The following is a 23,961-nucleotide window of genomic DNA, read 5'->3' as shown; positions in this document are numbered from 1 at the left end:
ACACACGGCAGTCAAGGCTAGAAGAAGGTAACAGCCATTTGTTATGAACAATATGTTTGTGTCCCCCAAATTTACATGTTGAAACCCTAACCCCTAATGAGATGGTATTAGGAGGTGAGGCCTTTGGGAGAAAATTAGGTTTAGAGGAAGTCACAAGAGTGGAGCCCCCACAAAGGGATTAGTGGTCTTACAAGAAGAGAGGCTAGAGCTTACTCTCTATATCATATGAGGACATAACAAGAAGACTGTAAATCAGCAAGAGGCCCTTCACCAGTAATGAATCTGCAAGCACCTGGATCTTGGACTTTCCCAGCCTCCAGAAATGTGAGAAACAAATTTCTGTTCTTTAAGCCACTCGGTCTCATGGTATTTTTGTTATAGCAGCGCAAACAAACTAAGGTAACACTATGAATCTTTATTATAAAGGTGGGGCTAAACTTCCTATAAATTGATAATGGCGAAGGTTGTCAACTGAGTCATAAGAGGTAGATTAAACTCACATTTAACTGCTCGCGTCAATGAAATGCGTGAATTTCCCTGTTCTCTTTCAAAGAGGACCTATACTCAGTCATCAAATCTAATGTGTTCTTTCCCAACACATCTTGTAACCGTCCCTCCTCCCTCCTGTTCCCATTGTCATTACCCCAATTTACGCTTCGATTCTCTTTCCCACCTGGGCTATTTTGTAGTGATTTCCTGATTGATACCCCTGTCTTGGTCCCTCCTCCCTGCAACCTACCTTTCAGTCAACACTGCCAGATTGAGCTTCTAGAGCACAGCCTTACTCAGTGTCACTACCCAAAACCTTTACTATTTTCCCAGTGTTTGCCATAATCCAAATTCCTGCACTCACCAGGCTCAGTCCCAATGGGAGCTCTTCCGCCAAACTGACCCGTTTGTAGCAACTCTAGCACGGATGGCTTCTAGACATATTCATTAGCCCCACGCCCAGACAGCTTCTTGCCCTTTATTGCCCTGTCAGAATTTTACCTCTTTCTAAAGGTTCAGTTTAAATTTTATATCATCCACGAAGCCATGATGGCCTTAGCTGGAAACAATTTCTTGACTCTGAATTTGTATCACATTTGCAGTTCATGGCACTCCTTTGGTGTTTATGGTCCATTTTCTGTAGTAATATTGTTTCCCACATCTCTGCAAAGGTTTGCAAGTGGCTGAAGACAGACACCAGGTCTTCTATTATAGTTGCATGCATTCCCCCAGATCAACCTCTCACCCCAAAGCACCTCCAACAGGACCTTGGCTTACATGACAGGAGTTCAATGGGTATTTGCAGTTAACGATGATATAATTAGGGTTTTATTTTTAACCCCAGTTCAAAATCAAGATACCTCCATCTGGGCTTTGTAGTAGTTGTTGTCGTTGTTTAAATGAAGTTTCAGTACTCATAGCTTAACAAAGTGTTGAAGCTGAGAAAAGAAGACAGCAAGATTCCCTTTCTGTTAAATTTGCAACTGCTGACACCAAATGTGGATGAAAAGAAAAAAAGAGAAGTTACAAGTGAAATGGAGTTGGGAATAAAAACACAATAGGTTTTATTCCATCAGGAGCCAGGTCATGTGAATCAGCCCACACTGCAATGTGAATGTGTTATTTCCATCAGTCAGTTCAATTGAAATGGGAATGTGATTTATTTTAAGGTCTGAATGTCAAAATATCCCAAGGGGAAAAAGTCTTACCAATACCCAATACTGGCATATAACATCTATAAAAATGCACTGTCTGAATAAACAGCACAGGAGGGTGTAACAGTAGCAACTCCTCGAAATCTCTGAGCAGGAAAAGAAAAAGGACAATTGGTTGGCGTATATGTGCCTGAGACGGTGCCAATCATTTTATATACGATAATAAAATCCAGGTTGTAGAATATACATTTTGAAAGGGAAGAAAATGGCTTTGGTAACTGTAGCTTAACATTGTTCTTTTTTTAAAACTTGAGGTTGAAATAAAATGTTTAAAATACCAGCTTTAGGATTCCATATGTTTCGGTTTTACTTCTGAACTACTTTGCCTCCCATAATCATAGATGGAGTTATATATAATGAGAGCATGGGGAATATTGTCTCATTTTTACTATAATGACCCATGGATGAAGAAATCATCTAGATTCTAAATCCACTGCCATTTATGGCTTCAGCAAAAAACTCATGATAAAGCAACATCCACTGCAATCATAAAGCAACGCTATTTACCTGACAAAACACTGTACGTACTATGAACTGACATGCAAAGATTTTTAAACTATGAATAATAAAAATTTTAAACATAACAAGACAGTGGGGAACATATTATACTAAACTTCATAAGGCATCACCTATATTGAACAATTATTAACATTAGCCATATTTCTTCTAATAATTTACTAAAGTATTTTAAAATAAATTATAGATGATTTACATATTTCCTCCTTACATATTTGATGTGTACCTCTATAAAATAAGAATATTTTCTTATATAACCACTATAGCATTATCATACCTAACAAAATTACCAATGGTCTCTTCATATTGTCTCTATCCAGTCCCTATTTAAATTTACCCAGTTGTCCACCAGTCTAAGTTTCAATTGGTTTATATACCAAGATCCAAAACAATTATATACATTATATTCAGTTGTTATGTCTAATAACTCTATTTTAATCAAGAATTTAGTAATTTTTTGATACTCTGGGTTCTCAATATCATATCCAAGCTCATTTTAGAGCAATATGCTGTAATAAAACTCAATATAGTCCATTAGGGAGAGTATGCTTTGATTTTCCTTTAGGATTACATACTCCTTTAGGATTAAATCTTTTCTTTTAGGATTACCTGCTCTAAAATAGAAACTGTCCAGAGAGATGTTTTCTATTAAACCTAAGACTGGTGTTTTGATTTATGACAAGAAACATTCAGAATACACTGATTAGATTACCAGAACTTCACAATCCTGGTACCTTCCTGTGTCTATTCCCTTTTTGCAGAGGAAGTGCTTCACTACAAGACGTCTGCATAGGAATGTCTAACGAGGACTCGCTGGGAATTCCAAAGGTGCGTGAGAGATCGCCATGGCTCACAGCCTCTTGAACAGTAGTAACAACAAGGGAAAGGGCAGAAAGGGCATCTGTTTTCAATTGTGGTATAAAAATCTTGCCAAAGGCCACAACATATTTGGAGATCACCCTCTGGGAGGGAAAGCAGTTCTGTGTTGGCTGTATATCACAAACACTCTCTGGATCCAGGGTTCTGGCTTGTTATGTGCTGGCAACTCATCAGGCCTCTGTTGTACAGATACCAGAAAATCTGAAGCTTTATCCGCAATAGCTTTCTTCCCTGTCCAGTTAACTTTATAACCTGATGTTCCATCTGTCTATAAGCTCTTATAATCCTTAAGAGCAATTATTACATTAAAGGATGAAGGAAGCTGTTTCTTACTATGTTCGTTGCATGCATGATTACTTCCAAAGCAAATTCAATTTAAGAATATAACACTAGATGCTGTTTTCCTACCACAGTACTAATGGTGTATCCCCTCCATGGGAAATCCAAGTCTTCAAAGCAGGACCTATTGCATAGACTTTGGTTTTCTCCAATGTGGATCTTATATGTTAAATAATTATTGAATCCAATCCCAAAATCATGGCACTGATTCTGAAATATACATGTTCATGGCCATGTACATGTAAACTTCAAAATAAATATTTCATTTGGTTGTTGAATAACTTTGACTTGTATAATGAATTCTATCTGCCAGCTCTAAACTTTCCTTCTGACTTCATCTCTCATCACCTACCCCTTTCCCATCCACACCGGCCCCTTTGCTGTGCCTCCACACACCACACAGGCTCTTGCCATAGGCCCATTGCAGTAGCTGTTTTGTTGGCCTGAAATGCTCTTCCCCATGATCTTCACACGGCTGGCCCCTTCTTGTCATTCAAGTCTTAGATATCACAGCTTCAAGGAGACCTTCCCTCCATTCCAATCTAGAGTAGCCCACACACATACACATTCTCTCCATCCTATTTTATCCTCCCAACACTTATTACCGTCCAATATTTTCTTGTGTGTTCATTTGTTCATTGGTTTGTGGTTATTTCTCACCACTGGAAGGTCAGCTGCAGGACTGCCAGGGCTTTGCCTAATTTCTTCACCACTGTATCTCCAGTAGCTAAAATAGAATCTGGCATTCAGTAGAGGTTCAATACATGTTTGTTGAAGAATTTATTCAGTTCCTTGTCTTTGTAACAAGAGTATACTGTAAATAGGCTAAATAAACAGTTGTGAGACAAATACAATGGGGATATAGAGAACACTTACTATTTTGGCAATTTATACTCACAAAAGCATCTTCACCAAAAAGTGAGGAAAGTTTGCTAAAACAAGGTTTGGAGACAATTAGTAAACTCCAGTATCCAAAGCGTACCCTAAAACCCATTATCACAGATGACTGAGAAGTGTTTATATTGTACTTTGCTTCACAGATGTAAGGGAAAGAGATTTATAAAACAAACAAAATGTGTTTCAAATAAAAGGAAAAGAATTCAAAATAGATCATCGTAACTAGTTAAAATTAGCTGTTGTTTGTTTTTTTCTTTGTAACAAAGAGGTGCCAACTAACATAACTTAAAAAGATGGCTCTATAGCTTATGATCAGAATACGTCTCTAGTCAGGGAATCTAATAAGGTCACAAATAATTGGTTATCTTGTTGTATCTCTGGTAAGAAATGAGGAAAGCTTTTAACAGACTAAGCACACTGGGCGCTGTTTTCCTCATAAAAGCTCTGAGGAAGGCAGGTCAACAGTAGATGGAGGACATGCCTATTCTGAAAGCGCCCCACTGATTTAATTTTAAATTCTGGGTGCATGAGCTAGTGGCCTCCTCTTTATTACCTCATCTTCTGCTGAAAGCACTGCCAAAAGCACTGAGTAAGATGGCCATCTCGCGACAGTCAACAATAGTTCTTATCGAGCGCCTGCTACATGCCCCATGCCATGCTCCATGACAGGAAAGCTACCTTAAGTAGAAGCCCCTGCATTAAGGAATTCACAACTATGTACCAGGTTTAAAACTGAGAAAGCAACAACAAATAAGATATGCTCTTTATTCTCAAGAACTAATAATCTACTAGAAGGAAATGAGATCAATAAAGGGCAACAGACACTAAGGCAGCTTCTCACAGCTGAAGTAGAGACAAGCTACAAGACCACTGGACAGTGACCAACTGCTGCAGACATCCAAGTGCTGAAAATGCTGAAGGTACACTAGGAAACAGGGCTTGCTGGGGAGGGCCAGTGGTGGGAGATGTCACAGGAGAGGGGCCTGAGCCACAGAGTGTCCCCACTGAGAAGACAGAATGGCCAAAGGCCTGAGAGGTGGGGACGGGCAGGGTGTGTTCATGGGCCTGAAGAGAGCGAGCTGAACAGAGCCCGGGGCAGCCGCACAGGAAGCCATCCTCACACCAAAGGCTTTAGCATCCTGAGATACACCCACTACACAAAGACTGCAAACTATGGGCAGCCACAGTGATGCTTTCTGGACCCACATAATATCTTTAAATTGGGAAATTTTACATAAGAATCTGGATTGCTGCTTTCTTTTGAAAAACACTAAAAGGTCCGGCAGTGCCCAACCTACATTCGTGCCCAGCAACAGTTAGCTGGAGGTGAGGAGGTGAGACAGGGTGGGTACACTTTATCCACACAGTCCCCACCTTCCCAACTATCTGATGCTCAGCCTGCCTCACTGGTTTCTATGCCTGTGTGTGTGTAGGCATATAGGTGTGTAGGTGTCTGCTTGTGGCCCAGTTCCATAAAACCCTCTATAAAAGGACTTCTTGGCAGAAGAGGGAAGAGTGGGCAAGCTTGTTCCCCTAGTGGGTCATCATGCTATAATGAGCCACCGTTACTGTTACTATCAAATGCCACCCCACATAGGTGCACTCATCACTCTGTATTGGATTACAGTCTGTCTTCCTGTAACTTCTACTCTGGCCTTAGGGGTCTGTTCCCTAGACATATGTAAACACGAGATAACTCTTTAGATATCTGAAGACAGCTCTCATGCCTTATGCCTTTTACACGTGGCTGAGGATCAACTATGTACCAGGTTTAAAACTGAGAAAGCAACAACAAATAAGATATGCTCTTTATTCTCAAGAACTAATAATCTACTAGAAGGAAATGAGATCAATAAAGGGCAACAGACACTAAGGCAGCTTCTCACAGCTGAAGTAGAGACACAAAGTCAAGAGGATGCCCTGATCTGAATATGCCTGAGAGCAGAGACTGAGATCAAGGCCTGGGCACAGGGAGCAGGAATCCAGAAAGCAGGGGTGAAGGAGTAAAGAGTAAGATGAGAAAGGAGGAAAGCAAATAAAGGGGCTAACTGAGCAGATTACCAGTGTGGACAGCCTGGGCCCAATCGCTCAGTGGTCTCTCTGAAGAGCCATGTAGAATGTGCCTAGAATTGTCCCACAGAGGGTAGGAAGGTGGGGGCATTGACCCACTCACACTCCCAGTACTTGAGTGTTGCCCCACCTCCAGAGGGTTTAACTTCTCCACAGAGATGAACCTGAGCAACACAGCTGCCTCCAGTGACTTTGGAGAATGCCCCAAGGCCAAAGAGAAGAGACACTCATACTAGCTGCTGGGTGGGCTGCCAGCAATACCGAAATCAGGTGGGCAGAGGAGATGCAGCACAGTGATCTTGACTTTCACAGAGGAAGTAAAATCAGCAGAGTCTCAAAAGATAAGTAAATGTTCAGGAAACCAATTATTAGGAAAGCTGGGGTAAGGAGCAAAGAAAAGTATTGGGACCTTAAGGCAGAAAAACATTAGGAGCAAAGACGTGGACATTGAAAAACATGAGCTGCTTTTAGAGAACCCATAGTACTTTGACGTGACTGACTAGAGCATGAAAAGAGGATGAAGAAACAGAAGCAGCAGGGAACACAATGGAAGAGAAAGTTGAAGCGATAGGCAGAGGCCATATCATGAGGTCCTTGTATGTCATGCTAAGGCTTTCAAATTGTATCCTATAGATAAGTGGTTCTTGGCTTTTTTAGGGTTATAGAAGCTTTTGAGAATTAAATAAAAGCCATGGACCTCTGGCCCATGTGAATGGACAAATATCCAAACTATTGTACCTAATACAATGGACACACAGAGTCCATAAAGCTATCATTGGATCCTGTTAAGAATTCCAGGCAGATTGAGGAAAGGACATCCTCTTCAATAAATGGTGCTGGGGAAACTGGATATCCCTATGCCAAAGAATGAAACTAGACCCCCATCTCTCGCCATATACAAAAATCAATTCAAAATGTATTAAAGACCTCAATGGAAGACCCAAAACTGTAAAACTGCTCAAAGAGAACGTAGGGGAAATGCTTCTAAAAATAGAATTACCATATGATTCAGGAGTCCCACAAGTGAGTATTTATCCAAAGGAAAGGATATCAGTATATTGAAATGATATTTGCACCCTCGTATTTATTGCATCACTATTCATAGTAGCTAAGATATAGAATCAACCGGCCTAAATGCCCATCAGCAGATGAATGGGTTAACAAAATGTGATATATATACACAATGGAACACTACTCAGCAATAAAAAAGAATGAAATCCTGTCATTAGCAATAAACATGGATAAACCTAGAAGACATTATGTTACGTAAAATAAGTCAAGCATGGAAAGATAAATACTGAATGTTGTCATTGATATGTGGGAGCTAAAAAGAAATTGAGCTCATAGAAGTAGAGAGTAGAATTATGATTATTAGAGGCTAAGAAGGGGAGGATAGAGAGAGGTTGGTTAACGGATACAGAACAGATACTAAATTGTAGCTAGATAGTGAGAATATGTAGGGCAAATATAGTTAACAATAGGGAAAGTGCATTGAGAGGAATAAATAGGTGAAGGAAACTTGAAATCTGATCATATAAGGGAAGCTAGGTGGTTGGTCTGGAGAGAAGAAGACTCAAAAGCTAACAGAGTCGTGGTATTTAACTGCTGCGGGGGTGGGGGAGGTAGGTGGCAGGTGCCATAGTCATGGCTACCTAGCAGAGGGCTCCTTTCCTGCCTAGAGGAACTCTACTGTGTGTATGCTGGTGACAGGGAGAGCCTTCTGTGGTGTAAGCTGAGGGGTTAGATTGGCCTCTCTCAGGCCACTGGACACCCATGTGTGAGCAAGGGTGCTAGGCTCCTCCTGGCATCTGGAGCAAGGCATCTGCTTCACTTACTTATTCCTCTCAATGTACTTTCTCTGTGTGTGCCCTTCTTAAAGGGCACTTCCCAGGACCGAACGCAGTTCTGGAAGTCAGTCTGACCAATGCAAATGAGAGCCGGACTGGCATGTCCCTCATTCTCAGTGCAGTGAGTTCTCCATGGAGCCTCTTATCACCACACTACATAAAGGCTTAAGAATATGGAAGAACGCAGAGCATTGGTTTTTAACTAACAAGCTAAAAAGTGATAAAATTTTGGGGAATCAGACTTAGCTTAGAGGAAGACTTCATTTCAGGATAATTAATCAAAACAAAATAAATATGCTGGTCTGAGAGAATCGGAATTAATTATATGCTTTATCATGCAAGTGTATAATTAAGCTTTCTAAGATTCATACTCTGAAATACATTTGCACTGTTTGGGTGGGGGTTCGAAAGCACTTGTGGCTTTAGCTGCCTGTGTGCAATCACGTTAACTGTATGCTACTGGCCAATATCTCAACAAAACAGAACGCTCCACTGGACTAAACCAAGAGTTTATTTCCAAGAACAGCAATCCAGAGGTAGATGGGGAAAACCACTTCAGAATCTACTCCGGAGTCCTCTGTTTTCCTATGCAGCAGAGTTATAAGTCCCTGCTCTGAGGCATTGACTCTTTGGAGTATTTGAGCAGTATAATGGAAAAACGCTACACAATCCTCATTGAAACTGGAGTGTGGTTTCCAATTTCTTTTCCTAGTAATAGTATTTTTCATAAATGTAAAGTTTCTGAAATGGTCAAACCCACAAAATATAAACTGCTGTTTTCAGCCACATTAGTATTCCATTCCCATGCTGCAAGGATTAAATTAAATTAACATTTTTACATTTAAAGGGAAAATAATCTTTACCTGCTTTTTAAAGCAAAACCACTGTTGAGAAAAATATATTTAATATATGCACTTTCAACATAAATCACATTAATCCATGGAAAACAACATTCCAAGAGGCATTTGTAAATATTTTTAAATCCACAGAATAATGCCATTTTGTTTATGGAGGGTAACGGCATCCCACATATTTATGGCTTCCCTTTCTCAGATTTCCCAAGTAGCAAAAGCCACCACTGTCTGTTCCATAATAAATTTTACTCCTCTGATCTTGAAACTTTTGCCTTGCTCCATAGTAGTCACTCTCACCTGCATTTTACACTCTGGCAATCTACTATGCTCCTGTGAATTAACTCCAGAATGATTCACAATACAAGAAAAAGCCCATCACTCCCTTCCTTTCCTTCTATATTCCACTTTCCTGGTTTAAATTCTTATCATCCCATGTCTGAACAATTGCACTACCTTCTAACTGGTCTCCCTCTAACCTCTAATCAACCTGTACACAGCTGCCACAATAAGCTTTTCAAATCGCCATTTTCGTTGGAGCATTCTTGAATACTTCATTGCATCTAAATTTAGCTTATTTGTCCAACAAATGAATACCCCACATTCGGACTGATCAAGATGCATCAAGAGTTAAGGCCGGGAGCGGTGGCTCACGCCTGTAATCCTAGTACTCTGGGAGGCCGAGGCGGGCGGATTGCTCAATGTCAGGAGTTCAAAACCAGCCTGAGCAAGAGCGAGACCCCGTCTCTACTATAAATAGAAATTAATTGGCCAACTAATATATATAGAAAAAATTAGCCGGGCATGGTGGCACATGCCTGTAGTCCCAGCTACTCAGGAGCCTGAGGCAGCAGGATTGCTTGAGCACAGGAGATTGAGGTTGCTGTGAGCTAGGCTGACACCACGGCAATCACTCTAGCCTGGGCAGCAAAGCGAGACTCTGTCTCAAAAAAAAAAACACAAAAAACAAAAAAGAGTCAGTCCCTTCCCACCTCTTGTGGTGTGGTTGGGCCACCCTCCCCTACCCCTGACTTGAGATGCCTTGCTCCACTGTTGCCTGTCTACTGGCAGCATGGACGATCCCTGAGTGAAGGCCCAGCAGCACCAGCATCCTACCCAGAATGATCTGCAATCCCCACATCTCTTTCAATATCAGCCTGGATACCATCTCTTTCATGAAGCTCTCCAAGAGCATGATAGTCAGAGGTATCCCTACCCCCCACCTCTGCACACCTCTTTACTTTGTGTTCCTTTCTAATTATAGTTGTCATACACTGCTTTAGGAAGCCAGGGACTGTGCCTTTTTCATCTTTACGGCACCCTTAGAACCCAGTGGTCCCATCCCATCATCAGCAAGGGAAGAATCTAAAGCTACCCCCTTGATAAACTGCATTTTGGCATCTCCCTCTCCTTCTTGAGGCAACTCTTAATGCTTCCCCACTAACATTCCAGAACTTCCCTCAAACTTTGTTCTTGGAAAAAGTAAAAAGAGGAAATAATCTCAAACCATTTGAAGAGGATCCTAGGAAGTTGGATCTTGGTCAATGCAGAGCTGAAAGGACTATGGGAAACAACGGTCACGCTTGCCTACAGCTGGCCTGCCCTGGTATTCTTACCTAAAAGGGGATGAGTTCTTGTCTTAGCTTTCTTCTATTAATTAAATTATGGGGGGATTTAAAAAATGTAAGACTGCTTGTCTGTGAAATAAATATTATATTTCTATCAGAACAATTCAGTAATTATTTTATTTTTGTTTTCCCCCAAAGTGCTAAATTAAATAAGAGCAAAAATTATGCTGACTTTAGTGATTGCTAATGCATAGGTCTTAGAACAGTGCTTAAATAGGTGGCCCTCCATCAACTGTTAGTTGAACAAAGGAATAAAAATCTACTTCTATTTACTTATATTACTCATTTGTTTCCCAATTTGATAAAAAGTAGGAGTTGAACAGATCATAGCAACAGTTCAAGCAAGTGTTGAAGCTATGTTATCTACCATGTAAAAAGGCCCAAAGAGGTTACATAGGCTGCTGTACCAAGTTTTCTCTGGAAAGGCATGCACTGGACCAGACCAGGGAAAGTGACCTGGGCACTGGACGACAGGTGACTGAAAGTGAGGGAGCTCTGATTCACGTGCTGAATGTGGCCCTCCTCTGAATTTCCTAACGGCAAGTATTGAAAGACAATACACCTAACAACCATACCTGAGCTTTCTAAAATGCAGTGTAGCATCAAGAAGATGACAATGATGTTCCTATTCTCCAGGTGTGTATAATATAACTGGCAATGTCCTGGAAGGATAAATGAGGATTGCTGCCATTTCACAGCACTCCATGATTACAAATATGGCTCTTGGGGGAGGGGGTGCGGGGGAAAGGTGGGAAGTGAATGCCAACACATAGGTGTGAGTTTGTTATTTGTGCTTATGTGCTTTTCTGTTTAATAAGCAAGCTCTCCCTTTACCAGATTCTCTTTCCCCATTTCTCTGTTCATGACTCTTTCCCTTTTGATCTTCATCTTCTCTGTCCTCTTTCTCTTAGAAGGCTAGAGTACAGAAATGAGGCAAATATCTTGTCATTTCTTATGTTAATTAAGGAGAATTTTATATTCCTTCTTCTTAGAACATTTTATAACTTCTCGTTAAAAGACTAAATTATATTACTTTCCTATGTAGGTGGTCCCTGGTTTGTTTTATGCTCTTCCGCAGAAGGGACAGGGCCAGAATGCCCATTGACAGAATAAATGTTTCCCAACATTGCTGAGGCCCTAATGGACTAAGGATGTTAATCTTTGTGGTCTTTCCCATTCTAATCCTTCCTAAAGACAGAAATGAGAAACCATCTTCCTCAAACTTCTTATTAAAAACTTTGTAACATCTCTGCCTCGAATGAGTGCTGACCCGTCATATTTTCATCTGAAACCTACAGCATGAATGACGGTTAAGTGAGATCTCACATGGTTAAAACTGCTAGTGTCTATACAGATCCAACGGATCATTATTTTTCTTGTCGTTGCTATTGATATTTAGCAGTAACCTGCTAAAAGCTACTAGAGCCATTCACAGTTACACAATTCAGCTGACTCACATGGAAAACAAATTGCACAGTGGGTAGGAAGTGGCATGCAATTTCCAATTTGAGGTTCTTATTGGGAAACTTTCTTCCACCTGAAGCTAAGCTCTTTGAAAGAGAAATAAGGCTAGGAAGTTAACAACCAATATCAAACAAAAGGAGATGTTTTCTCAGACCATGCCCTAGATATTAGAGTGGCAAGCTCCTGAAAACAGACCGAACTCTACAAGACAGGGAAGAAAGTGACAAGCTACCAGGACTAAGAAGGCTTTCCCCAGAACAAGTGCAGAAAAAAAAATGCCAGTGTGAGAAAAATGTGCAACATACAAAGAGGTCACAGTATATCTGTCTAATTCTTACATACAAATAACTTGGAATTTGGTTATGAACAATATTCATTATCCCAGATATCTGGAAAGAAATGTCAACTTCCTATTTTTAGATGAGAAAGTAAATTGGTTTTCATTGTTGTCACCAAGATTTGATGGGATGAGACGCATAACTACATAGCACAGGGAAGTACAGTTGTCGTTAGGGCTGTTTCCTCACACATAAGACTGCACTTCCCCACCCCCTTTGAAGCTCATTGCATACATGTGCCTTGCTTTGAACAATCAAATGTGAATAGGGGTGATGCTAGTCACTCCTTGGCAGATATTAAGAGCCAGTGAGCAATTAGCAACATTCCCTTCTTCCTGCCACAGTGATTGTGGACAAATGTATTGAGGTAGAGCCCCCCTGAATCTAGGTCCCTGAGTGTCTTAGAAGAACGGACCCCTTTGCTGACTTGTGTTGGATATGCAAAGTGAGCAAGAAATAAACTTTTGCTAGGTCAAGCCACTGAGACTTTGGAGTTGTTTATTACTGAAGTACAATCAGTTTGAACATACATATAGGAGAGAATCACTGTGACCAAAATAAAGAAATTTAACTATGAGAAAAGCTGTTTTGCATACAAAGCAAACATTTACTTATATGGAAACCTAAAAAATGTGAAAATGGTAAGAAAACTAGCAAAAAAGGGAAGTAGGACAGCAAGATGTTGGCCTCTTAGGTAGACAATGATAGAGAAGATACTTCCCTATAGATGATGCTTCTAAACCAGCAAAGCCGTTACAGAGGAGTCACTGAGACATCAGCTGTCCTCATGTCTGCAGAAGCCTCGTTCTACTCAGAGCACAGTGGCCAACAACTTCACAGCTGCACTTGGTTAATTTCGCCTCTCAGAAGCTAGAGATACATCCATGATAAATTCAAGCAAAGAGAGTACTGAGTAATGTATCCTTAGACTTAAAAACATATTTACAAGTTTAGAAATTATAAATTTTTTTCCTTCGACTTAAAAACATATTTACAAGTGTAGAAATTGTAAACTCCTTCCCTCCCCTCCCCTCCCCTCCCCTCCCCTCCCCTCCCCTCCCCTTCCCTTCCCTTCCCTTCTCTTCCCTTCCCTTCCGAGTCAGCCACAAATGGCAGGACCAGCAAGGCTAAAGCCAAAGAAGCAGCGGGGGCTGAGGAGGTGTCCAGGAACTGCAGGGTCAGAGCCAAGGAGGTCGGCAGGGCTGGACCAATGTGGTGGTCAGAGCTGGGGGGCCCAAGGGGGCAATGATGCCAAGGAAGCTGGGGTGAAGAAGATAGCTGGCAGGGTCAGGAACCAGGTTCATACAGGAAGAATGGGCAAATAAATACACTAAGAATTACAAGAGACATATATATATTTCTTTTTGCTGCAAAGGTCTACATAGGTATATCTGGTGCCATCGCAGCTCATGCACATTGTTACTCACCTGCTGGCCTCAGGAAACAGAACCATGGCCACCATTAGCCTTGTGGGATGAGGCAGACTGAGGGCCGAGCTACCCACCAGTGGCTTAGATACTAACCAATACACAACACACATCAACACACATCAGTGTGTGATTCCTACACACTGGTCCTGCGCTATTCCTACAGAAGTTAAAGGTTTTAAGATGCTACGTCTTTAAAAATCATAGTTAACAAGGTATATTCACAGTAATTTTTAGTTCTAAAGAGGGGAGGTGAGCCAAAGAATAGGGTATATCACGCACACATCTGAAAGAGGAATTGGAAAACCCGGGAAGGAGGCACCATTCCCAGATGATCTGAGATAACAGTTCAGCCCATTTCTTCCTAGAAAACAAGGCAGGTACCTTTACGTCCTGGATGAACCTGCCCTCCATGGCCAGAAAGCTGAGAAGTCAATAGAAACTGAGGGGCAAAAAGAAGAGACCAGGCAGAGAGGAAAAGGAGAAGCAACTAAATGAAAGCAAATTTTCCCCAGACTTGACTTCCAAAACAACTTAAAGCATAATATCTTTTGTGCATAACAAAAATAGCTATTATTTGATTTGTTTTTTAATAATGTTTCATAACAATCTATTAATTTATTTCATCTTGAAAAAATGAAAACAATAGACAAAATGAAAGGACCAATTTTATTTGGCCTTATCATTAGAAGTCCATCCTGCAGATTTTAAGGATTTCTGTTCAACCAATATCTGTAAACTCTACAAAGGGCTATAATTTCCTCTGGAATTTCTTCTAGCTTTTACAGAAAACTTTTCTCCCAAAATTCTTTCAAGAACAACTGAACCTGTTGAGATCATAGAACCTGCTGACATCTTACAAGCTGTTTTAAAATCATTTTCCTTGATATCTGAGAACATGTAGTTGAAAATTTAAATTACTGAACAACTGACACTTTTTATATTATAAGGTCCCTGTATACTTTTCTATTAGATAAAAATAAATAACTTTTCTTAGACTGAACCGAGATAATCATAAGAAGTGCATTTTTATCAAACATGAAAATTCCATAGCACTTCTTGGGGCTCTTCCATAACACAACAGCTCATGCGCATTATGGCCAAGTTTAGTTGTTCCTTAAATAAAGCAAGCTTCCGGATGCCAGAAGGTCTTACCTCTTTTAAGGCCAGAGCATGAGAATGAGAAACAGCCAAAAGGAAATTTTGTCCACAATGTAACCTAGCTTCATCACCACTCTGTAGTCAAGAAAAAAATTAGAGCCAAGCAAAATCAAAATTAGATATCATCTTCCTTACTTGATACAGGATTACTAAGGCCAATTTATAAGTATGCCGATATTTTTTTTTAAAAAGTAATGGCAGAAAAAAGTATTGAATTAAGTCTGAAGACTAGGGTTTGGGGTCTGTCTCTAGCGTGTACTGCCGATGTGGTCTTGACAAATTACTAAACTCTCTCACCTGCGTTTCCTCATCTGTGACATGAAAATTACCACATGCCAAGGGTTGTTGTGAGATTAAAATTACATGATGTATATGAAGGAAGAGTAATGTGTGAATCATAAAGAAAATAACAAGTCATTTTTTTTATTTCTTTCCTATTGACTCTAGATTTCTTCCTAAAGAGCAATCTACACCAGTGTCCTGTACTTTATCAAAAGCTATGATTATCACACACAACTTTGGAGATCACAGGATCCAAACAAATAAGTCGGCAACTGGCCAGCACTTTGTCAGCACATGGTCACAAGAAAAGTTGATAACCCCAATGGTGACGTTTTTGTCCAGCCCAGCACAGTGCAACTAAGCAGAGGGCCACCCCAACCCAGAGCACAGCTGGGCACTCTCGAAATAAATGTTCCCAATAAATTCCCATTTTTAAAACCAGAATCCAAACCACCTGATCCATTCTCTAATAGATACATAGATGGATAGATAAATACATATATATAAATGAACTCATCATCTTGCCCCCAAAATCATTTCCCAAACTATAATTTCCTAACCTTCCCAGTTATCCATATCTTCGACTTACCTTCTATTTTTCTTCTTTCCACCTCTCCATCCCTTTCTTCCTTCCTGGACACAGGCAATTGCCAGTTCCAACTGAATTCTCTTTTACAGTCTTGAGAATGTACCAGTTGAGTCATCCACCAACAATCCCCTACCACCTCAGGCTTTTGCTATTTGGTGTGGATTTAAGCACCTAATTGATATCCCTTTTGGCAGTCTTTCTATTGTCTAACTCATACTATACTCAAGACCTCTCGGCACATGTTCCCCAATACTCTACTCCTTGTGTCTGTATGTCTTCACTCGGGTTCTACTCTGCCTGGAATGCCTGGTCACCCCTCTCAGAATGGGAAGTTCATAGCTTTCTTTCAGGATCCATTTCAAAATGGAGCCACCTACTTTGGGCACTTGGCAACTCTCTCCTCCATACTTTCAGAGCTCTTGATAAATACCTTTCTTACAGCAGGTATTATTTACTGTGATTGTTGTGTGGCACTCTCCCCTGTTAGACATTAAGTCACTCTACAGTAGAGACCATGACCTGTTTATCTCTGTATTCTACCGTCCAACATAATACCCAGTTAAGAGAAGTCAATACATATTTGCTGAATTAAAGAAATCAGACAATGTCATAGGTCAAAAGAAAAGAGCCAGTTCCCTGAAAGCTCTCCCTATCCAACTGCCTACCCAACTTCTTCTTTCAATGAACATTTATTAACTCCCCCATTACCTACAAAACACACACACACACACACACACACACACACACAAAGTATTTAACAAGGCCTTGGGTGATCTGGACCCATCTACAACCTCAGCCTGATAGTGTATCACTCTCCACTACGAACATTATTTTCAAGAAATACTCAACTATCTGTAGTTTTCTGGACATATAATCTCTCACTCCTTTCTGCCTCTCTCTCTCTATCTCTGCTGTTTTGTCTGCCAAAAATTCTTTCTGATGGCTTGCCTACCTAGGAAATACCTATTTATTATTTAACTTTTGGCTGGTTGCTATCTCCTTAGTAAAGCTGGCTTTGACTTCTTTGCTTTCTGGTCTCCCTAGTCCTAAGCATGCCTCCACTACCACAGTCCTCACTCTCTATGACCAAGCACTGCTCTTAGCATGTTACACAGATTATTCCTTTAAGGGAAGTGTTCCTCTTATGCATTTCCATGGTAAAACTGAGGTAAACTTTGGTATGCTGCCTTTTGGAGTAGGAGTCAGTGCACTATTTCAGCAAGGGGCTAAATAGTCATATTTTAGGTTTTGTGGGGCTATTCAGTCTCTGTCACAACTACTCAATTTTTGCCATAGTGCAAAAGCAGCCATAGCCAATACATGGCTATCTTCAGTTAATAGTAAAAGTTTATTTTTAAAGAAACATGTGACGGGCCTGATTTGGCCAGTAGGCCATAGTTTGGTCATTGTAATTCTAGAGACTCAATCAATATTCATCATATTAAATTGGATCTGACAATGTCAGAAACCAAAACCCGATCCCTGCCCTCAAATGATTCCCTTGTCTTATCCCCAAAGTGTCAGCAGTTGCATCCTTTAAGGTATTATTTGGCAAGCACATCCACAGTAGGCACCCCATAACCAGCTGTAGAACTGAACTGAGTGAGAGGGAAATGTGGCCTCAAGGCCTGTTTTTGTGCCAAGCCCCCACCCTCCATAATTCCACCCTAATGGGTGACAGAATCTTAACTAGATGTCCTTGACTGCAGTATTGATTTCCCACAAACAGACCACCTCTACACTAAGGAACAGCCAGGCCAAGGCTCCATCTGTGACATTAACCTGGCCTTTATCTCAGTTTCTAGTGCTACCAGTATAAAACACAAAATTACTTGAAAGCAGCAGGCAAAAAGAAATAAGCTTCCACACTAAAGTGGGTCAAAAGTTTCAACCTATGCAGTGGAGACTTTCTAGTGTTCAGAGTATTGTTTCACAGCAGTTATGAGCATAGCTTTAACATAGACTTTTTTATATAAGTGATATAACAACCAGAAAAATGGAGATGGAAAAAAGATTTAAAAAAGAGACAGGGCCAGGTGTGGTGGCTCACGCCTGTAATCCTAGCACTTTGCAAGGCTGAGGCAGGAGGATCGCTCGAGGTCAGGAGTTTGAAACCAGCCTGAGCAAGAGTGAGACCCTCCCCATCTCTACTAAAAATAGAAAGAAATTAATTGGCCATCTAAAAATATATATAGAAAAAATCAGCCGGGCATGGTGGCGCATGCCTGTAGTCCCAGCTACTTGGGAGGCTGAGGCAGAAGGATTGCTTGAGCCCAGGAGTTTGAGGTTGCTGTGAGCTGGGCTGATGCCATGGCACTGTACTCAGCGTGACAGAGTGAGACTCTGTCTCAAAACAAAACAAAAAAAAGGAGACGCTTATTGAATTACAAACTTCTTGAAGGCAGAAATCATGTCTTATTCACCTTTGCTTATTCAGAATATTGATGAAAGAATGAATAAATGAATTTGTGAAGCTAAGAATATAGATAGTTAAGTTTGCCAAAACACAGACGGTCTCCAAATTCCCTCAGATGTCCTTTAAAATCAGTAAGACCCACGGGGAAGTTGAAAACCTTCCATCTGTGACTCAGGGGATAACCCATATCCTTCCTTTCTCTGGCGGACTTACCATCCTGAGTGCTGGGACTCAGGATTTGGGTTCGAAGTTCCTCCAGGCTAATTCCCAGATACCTGCAGATCTCCTCGGGGCTATAGGGTTCAGAATGAAGGGCTTCCTCTGTGACCAGCAGCATTTCTTCCAGGCTAACCCCTAGTTTGGCCTGCACCTCCTCCAGCCGCAGTACTTTGTCCCATTGCAAGCTTTTGTGCTTAGCCAGGAGCTGCAAGTTCAAAGCAAGATAATGGTCAGTTTTCATTTCAGAATTTGAGATGTACCATTTTAATTAGCCAGATTCAACCTTTAACTAGCCAGATTCAGCTGGTTTTTTGTTTATTTGTTTGGTTTTTGTCCATTCAACCTATCTAAATTTCCTACCATTGCTTGAAAATGCAAGCTGAGTTCAGATGTTTGGAATTAAACATGCTTATGTAACACTCACAGACAAGTATTTGTCTGAAAACACACACACACAAACACACAACTAATCCCGCTCTGATTTTTTTTGGCCTGTTACCACTTTCCCTTGGGGCTATTTCTTTTAATAATTTCATTCTTTTATCCCCATTTGATTCATTCCTACTATATCCCTCTCTAGAAAGTCTAGAGAAAATTACTCAAATCCCATGTGACCTGGATCCTGAGATGGATGCTGTATGCCCAATTTCATTAGCACACTTCCTGTTTACTATATGCCTCTTTGAAAATGGTTAATGAATTTAAGTGTCTGGGCATTTGGAGTAAAGTCCCAGATTTTAAATGAAAACCTCATTGGTGACCTTATGAAAAACCATTTCATTAAGCCACTGGTGGTAGTAGTAGACCTGTACATTTCTCTACTATCAAGAAAAATTGGCTCCTAATTGCATCATAAAACACCCCTCAATCTGATGGAGAATTAATTATAAACCAAATCTTTGTAACCAGTTCCACTCATGGGAACCCCAATCCAGAATGTTTCTCTCATTCTCCCCAAACAACTGAGTCCTTCAGAGCAGGTGACGATCAAAACAGTTAAGATTTCTCTCACCCTGAGGTTTATAAAATTCATTGCCTGGCTGTAAGGACAACAGGTTCAAACAGTTGAAACAGCAAAAAGAATTAAGCGAGAAGGGGACATTAGTCTTCAAGGAAATGTGCATCAGATTTACTCTTCTATTATGCCAATGATTTGATTTTCTTTCTTTTCAACAGGAAGCAGGGTTTACCAGAAGACTATTGTACTTTGGTTAGGGCCACTCACTTCTGAAGAATGTTCATAACAGAAGCTCTTATATTCATTAATCCTGATTTTAAAATCCTAGCTCAGATATTTGAAAGGAGTTAATGATTTTAAGGCAGAACTGGGAAAAGAGACAATAGAACTGTGTTTTTCTGTTCAATTATTTCACAGAGCATGGCTTCATTTTTAAAGCAAGGACACAGGCTAAGACCTTTCTTCTGACCTTGTTTGCTTAGTGTATTTAGTTAGTGTTTATTAGCAGTGCCGGGTTGATAGCTCCACAGATTGACCCACTCACTCATTCATCTAACTCATTCATGTTTTATAGTCCAATGTATTCCAAAAATAGTTTGAGAAAACTTACAAAGACATACATAATACAAAAGAATAAATATACAATATACTTATTTTATATGGAAAAAGAGCTGAAGTCGATGATGTGCAATGATGCTTTCTGGCAACGCATATCCAGAATCCAACTGAGATAAGTGATGAATCTAACAAAAAATAATAGTGCAGCATGGCTTAAAATAAGCTTTTCATTTCTTACAACCTTCAACAACCCTGTAAGATAGGTTTTATTACTCTATTTAAGAGATGAGAGTAAGTGACTTGTCCAAAGTCACTTAACTAGTAAACAACAGAGCTGGAAATTGAATTCCAGGGCTTATCACTCTTGCTTGCTTGCCCAAGGTCACATTCTCAATGAAGTAGGGATGATATCTATGTAGAGCTATCCATCTAAGTTCAAACCACCACTCAAATCTTAGAAGCGTATTTCCAAGCACAAACTAGGATTTGTGCTAGAAGTGAACATTCCAGTGATTTAAAAACACTGTGATAGATGGGTTCTTCTTTCACCTTCTGCAGACCAAGGCACTAGCATACAAAATGTTCCCATTCACGCCAGCGACATCCCGGTTTGCTGTGAGCACAGTTGTCATTCAGCCCTCAGCTGGAGGGTCTGCACAGCCAATTTGGTGTGTATTTCAATTAAGGATGAAATCTACCACATGCCCTCAGTGACAGCTGCCCAGCCGGGCGCTGCTGAATTGCACTGCTCTGAGGGAATGAAATGGGAAAGCCTCTTACGCACTTGGAAATTTGGCTTAGGACACAGAAGGATGACTTGCAGATGAGGGAAATGGGTGGGTAAGACAGATCACTGTTGCTCAAAGACACAACTTCTTGGAGGAATTTGGCACTTCGTGAAGCAGGGCTGTGAGTCAGGGCTGTGGGTTATTTCGTCACAGTTTCCTCACTCAGTAGCAGGGTAGGGAAATCAGAGAAAGCAGTTCTTTGTCAACATTCACCATTTTCTTTTCACCATGGCAAACATGAAGTATTCCTATCGGATACCAGTTCTGGGAGGTTCCTGAGCTCTGCTCCATGCTCCACAGACAAGAAAGCAGGCAACCAGGGCTTCGTCCACAGTCGTGGAGAGAGGCACTCGATAAGTAACACTAGGACTCTGTCTTAGGTTGGTTTCCCTCAGAAGCAAGAATTTGAGGGTAAGAATCAAGGGGAAGGGTGACCCTAAGAAGCACTGGGAGAGGAGTGGAAAGTGAGACAGGAAGAGGAGCCAGTATGAGGTACGCTGATGAGAACAGGTGAGGCTGGGCCTGCTGGGCCCTCTGGAACCTGTTTGCATACACCTCAGCTGTGAACTACCAAAGGGCAAGGAAGCCAGAGTATTTACCCAGTCCTCAATAGTTAAGGGTGCTCTCAAGGGTATCAACATCCTAGCACTTCCAGGTTGTTCCAGACACACAAAAATGTACTAAGCCCTCTGCTATACCCAGAAGCAGCTCTTGGTCCAAGGCTCACTGGGGCTTCCAGTAAAAGCGTATGGTAGGCAGACTGCTGAGATATGGACCTCAACTCAGGAGCCTGTCAGAATCTACCTCTCTTTGACTTTCTCGTTGCATTTGGTAGTATCAACATATCAATGGGGAAAGCACCAAGTCTTCTCCTCACTAGGTCACCAAAGAGAAAAATTTCTAACCCCTTCTCTGAGGATCGATTCATTCATAAGTTGTTTTCCACACAACAAGAGCAGCTGGGTTTACAATAGCATATGTGATATAAATCACATTTATAAAAATTTGATTTGTGACGTGCACAAATTACAAACACATGAACATTTGAAGTACACAAAAAAACTGAAATAAACAAAATCCTCTGGGGAGCAAGATGGCGGACGAATAACACTGCCAGACAGAGGGTCTCTGCAGAAAAGACAGATTCTAGCAGAAACTAGAGGAAAGAAGCAAGAAGACGAGCATACAGCGGACAAGGGCCGGAAGGAGGGGTACCTGAGACCCCGGGAGACTCCACGGGAGGAGGCTGCGGAGGAGAACTGGGGGCTGAGACCACTGGAGCAGCCCGGAGACCAGCGGCAAGAGTAGGTGGAATTGCTGTTTCCCCTCCCCTGCATTCGGGACTGCTGGTGGGCTCCCCAGCGGGTGGAGAGACCTGCGGACACCAGCCCAGAGACTGCCGCCGCTTGCCAGCGGTGAGCCTGTAGCTGACGTGGCACCAGATTCCCAACTTCCTCCGGGCACCTCTGTGTGCACAGACCCGAGCCGCGCGGCAGGCGCCATATTGCCTCCTCCTCCCCTCCGCCGACCCTACCCGCGGCTGCCCAGAGAGACAATACAGCCACCAGCCGGAGGCACCTCCAGGGAACAGGACCTTCCCGTTTGGGACCCCGCCCGCCCTCCAGGTGCTGCTGGCACCGTGTTCCCAGGAAAACGGTGCCGACTCAGAGGCTGAGAGACATAGACCCAGCTTGGGCTCCCTGTGGGTGAATTAGGACTGGAAATCCTCTCCCTGGTGGGAATACAGTTTGAACTCTGGGACCCAGAGGTCGGACCTGCAGACCAGATCCCCTGCACCGAGGGCTAGCATTGCCCGGGGCACAGAAGGGTTATACATGAACAGCCTACTGAGGTCTGTGTGCCTCCAGGGGCGGATCGGCATCCTAGAGGGCAACCCTCCTCCCAGGAGGAGGCCGTGTGCCCAACCCAGGTGGCATTCCTGTGCAGGGAACCTCCCTGCCGGCATCACAGTCCGGGGAGGCCGGGTGGCTTGTGGTCTGGCCTGCTGGCAGAGGCCCAGGAGTAGCTGCGGAGTTGGGGAGGGTGGAAAGAAGCGAGGCCTGCTGCAGACTGCGGGTCTCAGACAGCCCCACCCCCACACCCAGACTTTCTGGCTGAGCGGGACCATTCCAGCCCCGCCATGACAGCTTTCCCTGAAAGCAGAGAACAGAACTTTGACCCCTGCTAACGGCCTGAGGGCAGGCTTACCCAACCCTCCTCCACCCAGAACGAGAGCTGATAACAGGACTCAAAATCAACACCATAGCCTGTTCCTCCAAGCAAACGCCACCTACTGACAGGGACAGCATCTTGCACGGCCTTTCCACAGCACCCACTGACTCAATATACAGGGAGTGGTCCAATTTCACCCACAGGCACCACCTGACGCCTCAGAAACTAAACAAGGTGTGTGAATACCCAAACAATAACCTAAGGAAAGAAACAACAACTGATCGACATGGGAAGAAATCAGCGAAAGAACTCGGGAAATATGAAGAACCAAACGGAAAACACACCCCCAAAGAGGAGCACCAGCCCCCTAGAAACGGACACCGACCAAAATCAGGCAACCAATATGACAGAAGAGGAATTTCGTATGTGGAACATAAGAACACTCACCCAGCTGCAACAACAACTCAATAACCAACACCAAGAAACCACAAAAAGTCTCCAGGATATGAGAAAAGAAATAGACACATTGAAGAAAAGTGTAACCGAACTCCTGGAAATGAAGAATCAATTCAAGGAACTACAAAATACAGTGGGAAGTCTCAAGAACAGGGTAGATGAAACAGAAGAAAGAATCTCAGAGCTTGAAGATAACACCCTCCAATTAAATAAATCAGTCACAGAAATAGAGCAGAGAAACAAGAGAAAAGAGCAAAGCCTACAAGAGCTGTGGGATTATGTGAAGAAACCTAATGTGAGGGTCATAGGGTTGCAGGAAGGGGAAGAAGACAACACTCAAGGGTTGGACAAGCTGTTTGAAGATATAATAGAGGAAAATTTCCCAGGCCTTGCTCAAAATCTT

At 41.9% G+C, this 23,961-nt stretch overlaps 1 protein-coding gene across 5 annotated transcripts in view; it reads right to left on the bottom strand.

Moving 5' to 3' along the window:
* GALK2 (galactokinase 2) overlaps positions 1–23,961 on the bottom strand; it is a 148,696-nt gene that overhangs the window by 12,547 nt on the left and 112,188 nt on the right. For all 5 annotated transcript variants that reach the window (XM_012763515.3, XM_012763514.2, XM_076004347.1 and 2 more), the window contains exon 8: positions 18,621–18,831. In XM_012763515.3, coding sequence (XP_012618969.1) covers positions 18,621–18,831 — 211 coding nt within the window. The remainder of the gene's footprint in view (positions 1–18,620; positions 18,832–23,961) is intronic.

Source organism: Microcebus murinus, chromosome 6, assembly GCF_040939455.1.
Source record: "Microcebus murinus isolate Inina chromosome 6, M.murinus_Inina_mat1.0, whole genome shotgun sequence".
Lineage (NCBI taxonomy): Eukaryota > Metazoa > Chordata > Mammalia > Primates > Cheirogaleidae > Microcebus > Microcebus murinus.
Note: the sequence above shows the minus strand (reverse complement) of the source record. Positions and strands in the feature narration are given on the sequence as shown.